This window comes from Nyctibius grandis, chromosome 17 (genome assembly GCF_013368605.1).
Source record: "Nyctibius grandis isolate bNycGra1 chromosome 17, bNycGra1.pri, whole genome shotgun sequence".
In the NCBI taxonomy this organism is placed as follows: domain Eukaryota; kingdom Metazoa; phylum Chordata; class Aves; order Nyctibiiformes; family Nyctibiidae; genus Nyctibius; species Nyctibius grandis.
The window spans coordinates 8,977,570-8,986,975 of record NC_090674.1 but is presented as its reverse complement, the minus strand read 5'-3'; the positions used below and the strand labels follow the sequence as shown (position 1 = coordinate 8,986,975).

Genomic DNA, 9,406 nt, shown 5'->3' with positions numbered 1-9,406 from the left:
CCAAGCAGCAGGAGGTGGGTTCACAGCTTTGTGATCCCTCAGTCAGCTCAGGGGATCTGGACCCCGCATCTGCTACCAGCTGTGGTTCCAGATGAGTCCCAGGGGCAGCTGCTGCCCCAGTTGTACCGTTACTGGCCAGAGCTGCCTTGTGCAGGTGCTGGTGTCCAGGTGTCAGGAACCGGCGTGTGCTTATCTGTGGATAAGTATACTTTTGTCTGTTCTGTGTTATCATTTATATTGATTTCTTCATTTCATTAAATCTGGTTAACTTCATCCTACAAGTCCCCCTCTATTTTTTCCCAACTCCGTTCCTCATTTGGGGAAGGGACATTGGGTGAGAGAAAAACTGCTGTTGTTTAGCCCCGGGTGCGGGCTAAATGAAGACAAATAATAAATACATTTTGGCTAAAAGCAGTGAGTCCTTGGCTGTTTTGGCCGTTTCCATCAGGGTATAACGCACAGATCCGGGCCCCGCTTCTGGATACAATAAATGTATTAAATAAAGAGTGTATAGTCAAGCTGAAGGTGTGGGAGCTGGACTGGCCACAAAATACACTTTTCAAGTGGGAGCTTTTCTGCTCGCCTGGTGACGGGTAACGAACACCACGCTTCCTGAGCCCAAGGCTGTAGAATTGTAAGAATGCAGTGGTAGGAATTTTTTCATTCCACAGATTTGTTCATGCCCTTTAAGAAAGGGTTTACCACTGGAACAGCTGAAACAGCTTCTGAATTTCTAGGGAGAAGCCTAAAAACTCAGCTCTTAGTCATCTGCTTCCAATGAGGTAAGAGTTTTTCCCCTAATTTGTCTCTAGCTCTTACCACAGTATCTACATATTTAGGAATTTTTAGTATGAATGTCTGCAAAGTAATTTGTTTCAGCCTACATCTGAAAGCCACGTAGCTTTCAAGGCACCAAAAAAGATGCAATAATAGCCTTTTCTTTTGGTCTAAATTACATTTCCTGTATTTATGGTGAACACAACAGAGATGTAGCAAAATTATTGAAGAACCTGTACCTATCACCCAATACACTTTAATGTGGTGACTTTGGACAAACCTGCCCAATCCATAGTAAATAACACGAGCAACAGCACGGTCAATGACAGCACAGCATTAGGAGAAGGTAGTTGTGTTTCAGATCTTTACTCAGTATGTATCGAAGGATTAAATAGGGAGTGAAATAGCTGGTGATCTGTGTTTGGGTATTTTGTATCTCACCTGTGACTCTGAAGCAAAGCTGTCCTGGAAGAAAAAGGAATGTCATCAACTCTGCAAAAGGATAAAAACCAAAGAAGCATGAGCAAGGCGACACTGCTCACAGCAGATGAATTATTGAGAAGCCCTGAGAGAACACGCGTAAGAGTCAGTGTTGTTCAATATGCTCTTAACTAGACTATGAAATTGAGCGAGCCGTGATGTGTCATGGCTTTCGAGGTATTAAAAGCTACACAGACCTAGAGTATTTCCTAGTAGGCTTAGAAAGGAGCGATACTATTAAATGACCGGATGAAAACTGCACACCGCATGAAAACACACACACAGAAGAAAGTAACACTACCAAAGCTGTCACTGTTGTAGTACTTACTACTACTTAGAAAATATCCTGAAGTCATTTCACATTGCTAAAAACATCTTGCACGTCTACCAAGTTTTCATTAATTCCTAGTTTTTCAAAGCTTTTTGGATAACGAGCAGCTTCCAAAGTGTGCTTTAAACTCACTCCTGATCATCAGCTAGGTGCTGAGGGACAAAGATATTCTGTCTGTTACGTGAAGGAGAATAAAGGAAGAACCACAACATCTGCACGCCACGTATGTGATTCACAGCTGTCGACTGGAGAAAGCGTTGAATAAAAATCTGGAAGAGTTAACCTTCTAGGAATCCTGCATTTAGTCCAACATTGTAGTCCAAGAGGCTTTCTCACAAAAGTCGAAGCGGGTAACACGTACCAGGCTATCAGCCAGGGGAAGATTTATCTGCTGACTCATCTGTTTAGACAGCAAAACACATACAGTTGTAAACCTGATCAGGGAGCTTACTGCCCCAAGCACAACAATTTAATCATGTCTCTCCAGAGCAGACAAACACACGCCTGCGTTACTGCTGCGAACGACGAGATGATTCTTACAAGACCCAGTTACAAGAGGTGGCAGTTGGGGAAGTTGCCTCCAAATGCCTGGTGAATACACCAGGAGACATTTATGGTGCGTGCAGAAGGTAAAACGTTCTCTGTGCCTCTACCACCAGATCGTCATTCACACAGTCCTACAAGGAGAGATCCTCTAACCCAACACAAGTGGCCACAGTAGCCTTTCGTTAGTCATAAAGCGAGAGTTATATGCAAATTTGGCTACGGTATAAATACCTAACGGGAATCAAAAATGACGACTAGACCAAAGCCCAAAGGAGTCTAAACCCAGCTGCTTTCTGCTAGTACAAAATAATAAAATGAAATAACCAATGCACAGAGAAACCGAGGCTGTGGGAAATGCAGCAGGATTGCTTTGGCCGGTGCCCCAGTACTCAAGTATCTGGGCAAAGATTTAGACACTTACCTCAGGCAGCTGCCACTGCCCCACTCGTAACTAAAACTGAGAAAGACAACTCGCCTTAAGCCGAGCATACAAAGGTAAAGTAGGACAGTTGCAAAATTTCCAGAACGTATTTAAACGATTTAGCACTAGATTCCCATCACAGAATTTTTAGGCTTTGCGCCACTTCAATGTAACGTACCAACTCCTTTTTCTTTCCAAGCAAGATTAAGCATTTTCCAGAATTTCCAAACACACCACAAGCTTTCCTTCTTCAGCACTCTCGGGCTAAAAGGCCTTCTACCCGTAACGCTAGACACCACAGATCAAAACATCAAATGCAAATGTTTGTATTAAAAATTATATATTGTGTCAAATAAAACAATAATTCTGTGTACAAATTTATACATGACAAAAATAAAACTCTTTTTGAATAACACTGTGTAAAAAAAGTGCTTGCTGCTGTTCTGATGTAATAATTCTATAAGCAACAGGCTCACAAAGGGCATTAGTAAACACTTAAATTGCATTGAAGGAATCACATAAGGCACAGACATGTTATTTAAAGGTGAAAACAGTCCCACACAGCTTTCAGTTCTGCTGACCTTTATGTATTATCTGAAAACTCCGAATGTAGGAAGCTGACTAATATTTTATGTTAACTTACTGTATCGAGGAAAAGCACAGGGAAAACTTGGCATCACCATCAGGCCCCTGTTCAGCATTTCCAGAAGGCTGGCTGGAAATAATTTTTACGATGACAGCATCAGCGACTGCTTTTAAAGCGACTTCTTAGCGGTTGCCCCCTCCTTCTCCTCAAATTTTCTGCTAGATGGTTTTCCCAGGATTTTTATCCGCATTATAGACAGCATTTAATCCAACAATGAATGACCAGGAGGGCTTTCAGTCCTAAACCAGTAACCACTGAAGAGATGCACACAGTTGCTCACACAGTTAACATATAAGAGGTCTTAAATTCTAAACACTCTGAATTATTCTCAGCCTTTTTCAAACAACGTACGTGTGATTATTACCAGTGTAGCATAACACTGGAGCACTGGAAGTGTGAAACAGAAACCAATTTAAAAGTTTAGCTCAGCCACAAACAAAATCAAAAATTTAACACCCCCTCTGAATTTCTCGTTATAAGTTTTTTTAAATCTTCTACAAAGAAAATACTCTTAAAACCAACAGGCACAGAATTTCCAGTTGTATCTTAAGCAATATGGAGTTTAGCAAGGAAAAAAGCTTAAGTTTATAATATTTGCTATCCTCGCTTCTTGTACTAATCCTTTTACATACGAATTTTCAGCTTTGACTGCACTGTCACGTGCAGCACACTGAGACTGACATTACAGATCTGATTTTTGATCAGTAAGATTAACACAGTAACACAGGTGACTGGAGAATAATAGAAGCTACACTACACTTAGTCCAGCAAGCTCTTTCACTCTTAAGCTGAAAGATTCTAGGCACTTAGTTCTCTGAGAAACTTGTTTTACCCATGTCTGAGTTACCTAACTAGGATTTGTTCTATCATTAAAAAACAAAATGAAGAGGAACACAGACATCCGTTTCTCTGCTGGATTTAAATTGTATAACCAATGTAAATCAGCTCAAAAGCAGAGAATCTCTCTACGTATGCAGGGTCTGCCCCAGAAGCATTTTCTTAACCAAATTATTCTTTACTGAGCGTAAGAAAACCCGTACCTGCACTGCCTGGACCGCCTGCGCATGGAAGGTCAGGGATGCGAGTATCTGTCAGGACTGTCACTGTGCCCAGCTAATTGCTTCCTTCCACTGCACCAGCACGTCTACTTTTAAGGCTGCATTGGAAGAATCTTACCAGTATTAGGGATATTAATTCTGGGCCCAGATACCTCAGTATCAGGCATTTTCTCTACAAAGTAGTTATCATAGAATAATTTGAAATGACTATGTTAGTGACTTCTACGTAACAAAGATACTGGCTCCTTTAAGACAAGAACATAAAACTGAATGTAAATAAATAAGCCAGCGCACCATTACAGCTATGATTTTTAACAATCAAGTCAGAAAACTCCAAGCTGTGGTTTCTACAGCATCGTTACATTACACATGCTATGGCAACACAGTAAATGCTATACACAGTAGGAAAATGCTACATATTCATGCACTGTTGCCAAGGTATAGCTGCCATAGGAACCATAATTTGCTTTTTCTGACTTGTTTAGAATCCCACCTACAACACTGCTGATCAACTGATAATTTAGATAAACTTGTATAAGTATTCCACATTACTTTTGCTGGAAAAAAAAAAAAAATCTATTCAATGAGAACACAAGAACTCTAGCACAGCTCCGTCCAACGACATCTATGCGCAGCCAAGGCTGCTAGTCAGGATACACACTTTGTAAACTACTTTTCAGCACGATCTCGACAAGCTGCCCCTCGTGGTGTGGGTTACTGTTCCAGAGAGCAGCAAAATTTTCTTGTGCAAACAACTAGGAAAAAAATTAAGTTAGGTTGGGTAGCACTACAGCAATATTTTACACAATTCAGCTTCCAGTACGCAGTGACCGAAGACCAACATTGAAAAGTGCAGGGACATAAACCTACCAGCATTTGTAACCAACGACATACAAGCAGTGTTTGCTGGATGCAGTAAAAAAATGACAACCGACAAAAGTACAACTGTTACTGGGTCTTAAGTTAAAAATCCAAAACTAAGGGAATATCATTCTAAACAAAAATAATTGGCAAAAGTTATGCATTCCCTCATAAAGGTCCCACCAGGTTTAAAATACGCTGTCAAAATGCTGTCACTAAACCGCTTTGGTTACAAATGGCTGTTCCCAGGTTTTGTTTTATTTTGCAGAGGAATTCTCTCTGTTCAAGTCACTGAATCCTTCTTCCTTCTAAACGGTGACTTCAGTCTTTTCCACACGCTGCTTTTAGGTTTTGATTTTTTTTCCATTGCCATTACTGCTTCTTTTTCTTTCCTGCGGATTTCTCGCACAAGGGCATGAAATACATCATCAATATAATAACGGTACGCAGCTGAAGTTTCAAAAAAAGGGCAGTTGAATTCTCGTGCTAAAGCAGAGCCTTCTTCTTTGGAGACCTGAAAAAAAAAGTTCATACTTGTCAAGAAAACCAAAACCAGAAAGTTTATTTCTTTACCATTTCTTGTTCTGCTTGCTCAGTAACGGGGCATTCACCCTCCCGGCTCCAGAACAGCTCATTCCCACTGATCTCAAAATCTTTCTCTACAAACCTGTTTTTCTTTCTCTTTCACTCATCGCTCTCTAGCAATGCAATCATCTGCGAGAGACTCTCTGGACATTCATGAAACAACAAAGTCCTCCGAAAGAACATTCTTTTCTTGGAGCTTAATCTAGAAGTTGGCTAACACGAGCAGTCCTCAGCCCTAACACAAGCATTTGTCAGTTTGGTAAGCTAAGGGTATTTCTTTCTCCTGGTCAAAATCTATTATGTTTGTCAAACCACTTCCCAGAACCAAGCAAAACCTTTCAAAAAAAAAAAATCCAAACCAAAACAAAACAAAAATCCCAGTGTTGCCGAGGCAATAGAAAAGCAACACCCACTCCTCATCCTGTACTTTACATCTCTTAGCGCGGGTGTTCTACCATAGTTTTCCTGCTACAACGCACACTGACAATTCATCAGATTTCAGGTATACAAACAGCACGTCTGGAACTTGTTTTCCAAAGTGCGTTTCCTTCGAGGGAAGCTCTGCTCCAAACTGGTTTCCCACAGACAGTAGTTACTGTTTTCTCAAGCTGAAAGTAATTTTCCTTTCTGTCCATTCTTATCCAAGTTCTCCATTATTACACTCTTAGCACGCCTGCACCTGCAATTTGTACTAGTATGTGCAAGTGGTTTACGGAATGCTAAATCTCTATTAACAGTCACCTCCTTTCAGGAATTAAAAAAAAAGCCCAAGAGCAGCTGAAACCCAAAGCATCAACTTGAAGACTTGACTTTTGTGATTGCTACATGCATTTGGTTATTCAACACATTCCGGGTTAAACAAGTACTTCTCTACTGTTTAACTTATTATATAGCAAACATGCGAAAAAATTAAGAAAGGGAGTATAACCTCTCATATTACTACATTTTACAACGGAAATAGCTTGTAATTGTGGGCCTCTCTTGTGCCATTTACCTGCCGTAGCTGTGTCAGATCAGATTTATTCCCCACCAGGACCACGGGAGTGTCATCAGTGCGTCGAACACGATAGATTAGCTGTTTGAACTCACGCACTTCATGGAAACTGCGCCGGTCTGTGATTGAATAACAGATGATAAATCCCTCGCCAGCCCTCATGTACTGGTCCCTCATGGCTGTAAACTCTGCCTAGAAACAGACAATTACATTTCAATTGCACAAATACAATGACTTCCTAATTTGCTCAGAATGGGAAACACAATATGCATTCCAAAAACAGCTGCATAGGAACTCTGTAACAACCTGGTCATCTATCTTCTCGTCCTGTTACATACAGGACAAGATATTACATATGTTTGAGATTAACACCAAGTTTCCCTCACTATAGAAATCATATCAACATGTCATTTATCAGCCAATACGTACTGCTTGTTGATCATGAACAGCAAGGTGCAACAGAGAAAGCAGTGCGTGAAACCAGAGTATCAGCTGAGCTGCCTAAATATAGATTGTATGATACAGATGGTATAGGCAACATGATGTTTAGAAGAAGTAAGAGAGCTCAAGAAACAATGTGGAAGAAAAGACAGGCATACTTTTATAGGATTTCTGTCTCTACACCTGCCTATTACAGACTTCTTAACATCCTCCCAATTCACTTATTATTCCTCACATACCTGTCCTGCTGTGTCCAAGATATCCAGATTTGCAGGTTCGTCATCAATGCGTATTCGTATTTTATAAGCATCCTCTGAATTCAAGGCACATCGGAAAGAACAAGATTGCAATACAATTGCAATACTCATTAGTCATCAATTCACAAAGAGAATGTTACGCTAGAAGAACCTAATCTGGTAATATTACTATACTACATTAGCCTGATCTTCATTTAGCAACAAAATTAAATTTTTAATTGTTCTGGTGTGATTTATTATCCTCCCAACTGTTTGCTAAAATCATGCCGTTGTACATGCTATTTCTGACAGACATGTGACCACAACCTATAAATTCATTTTGGACACCTTGATGGAAAGCACAGAGTAAGAGCATTACATTTTTCTCAATGCCAGAAAATACCCGTGATTCAAGAGAAGAATTGGCCACCACCAACTACCATTTTCTTAAAAGTAAGACAATAAACATTCTGTCCCTCTAAGTCAGCACTCCCACATTCCAACAGTCCACTTTCAACAAGAAGCTGGCTGGTTTTCCCACTTTTACTTTGACAGTGTAACTGTTGGTAAAGGTTTCTCTTAAGAGATGCTGCAAAATTTATGCAAATTCTAAAACACAGAGCACAGTTTGGCCTAACAAATTAATAGCAGAGAGCTGATCTACAGCATAGACACTAGATTTTTTGAATAGACAACTAATAATAATTTATCAGCAGTTTTTCATCATGTCTGCTAACATACAAATACAGATAGCACGAGGCCTGAATATATGATAGGAAAACCATCAAAGATCTAAAAGTCAGGATATGTATCCCAGTCCTCACAGCAGTCTCACAACTCTTAATGAGGTTACTCTTAAATGAGTAACCTGAGGGACTTGGGTCCTCAATTTACAGCCAAACTTACAGCTTTCTTTAAATTGCGTACTTTAAAGCAATGGACTCCAAAACAGTTTAACCTGCTAAGAGAGGGAGTGAGCAGCAAAGAGGTTTTTCTTACCAATTGTGGGATCGTGATCCTCTGGAAACCGGTGACTGATGAACTGCATGGTCATGGCTGGAAACAAAAATCACAGACGCAATTGCACAAGAGTCAGTAAACATCTGCCGCTTCAGCATTCAGTTCACAACATGCTCAAGCACATTATTTCACTAAAAGTTAAACCATAAAACCATACTCGGTGCAAGACTCGAAATAAATATGGTAGAAATAACTCAGGAACAGAGAACTACGCCCTTGTCCTCAACAAAGCACTCCGAGTTTCAGAAACAAAGCTGGACACAGCTGAAACGCGGAAGACGATGATACACCACCCTCCGAGACACCCGGGTGCGGGGGGTGGGCGCGGAATAGCGCCCAAAACCGGACTGTTTTGTTCAATAAACATGTCACCCCGCAGCTGCCGAGTCGAAGCCCCCGGCGCGCCGGCCGCCAGGGCTACCCCGCGCCTGAGGGGAACACGGCGGCCCCGCCCGCGGCAGGAGAGCGGCTTCTCAGGGCCGCCCCCCGCGGTTCCCCCTCTCCGGCGGCGGATGGGCCCCACCGTCCCGTCCGGAGGAGCCGTACGCACCGCTCTTGCCGACGCCACCGGCACCCAGCATCACCAGCTTGTACTCGCGGGACTGCCCCGGACCGCCGCCACCGCCCGGGCGGGCTCCAGAATCCATCTCCTCAGCGCCGAAGAAACCGCGGACGCCGCTGAAGAGGAGAAAAGAGCGTGAGCACCGACAGCCCCTCGCCCGGCCCGGCCCTGCCCCGCCGCCACCTCCTTCCTCCTCACCCTCAGGCTCCTCCGCGCCGCATCCGACTGCTCCGGCCCCGCTCCGAGCTGAGGAAGCGACACCAAAATGGCGGCGGCTCCCTCACCCCCAGCGAGCGCCCGGCCGCGCCCCCGCGCCCGGCTCGGACGGCGGGGCCCGCGCATGCGCAGTGCCAGCGGGGTCGGGGCCAGCACGGCCCGCCGGGGCTCGGTACCCGATACCCGGTACTCGGCCCGCCGCGGCCCGGGGCTCGGTACCCGGTACTCGGCC

The 9,406-nt window shown here is 43.0% G+C and overlaps 1 protein-coding gene across 1 annotated transcript; it reads right to left on the bottom strand.

Moving 5' to 3' along the window:
- Positions 1–2,911: 2,911 nt before the first annotated feature.
- On the bottom strand, positions 2,912–9,238 carry RIT1 (Ras like without CAAX 1). The gene is made up of 6 exons (XM_068414317.1): positions 9,157–9,238; positions 8,947–9,074; positions 8,376–8,432; positions 7,380–7,453; positions 6,700–6,891; positions 2,912–5,634 (listed from the first exon to the last, which is right to left on the bottom strand). Exons 2-6 carry the CDS (start codon positions 9,041–9,043, stop codon positions 5,404–5,406), a joined length of 651 nt encoding a protein of 216 aa, XP_068270418.1. The 5' UTR covers positions 9,044–9,074; positions 9,157–9,238; the 3' UTR covers positions 2,912–5,403.
- Between the last annotated feature and the right edge of the window lie 168 nt (positions 9,239–9,406).

Bases quoted from the DNA above. Each gene is read 5' to 3' on its own strand.
- RIT1 (XM_068414317.1), bottom strand. From the start codon at position 9,043: ATGGATTCTGGAGCCCGCCCGGGCGGTGGCGGCGGTCCGGGGCAGTCC. The intron at 8,433-8,946 runs GTGCGTACGGCT...TTTTGTTTCCAG, and splicing joins CGGTGGCGTCGGCAAGAGCG to CCATGACCATGCAGTTCATC. The intron at 7,454-8,375 runs GTAAGAAAAACC...CCTTGAATTCAG, and splicing joins GGATCACGATCCCACAATTG to AGGATGCTTATAAAATACGA.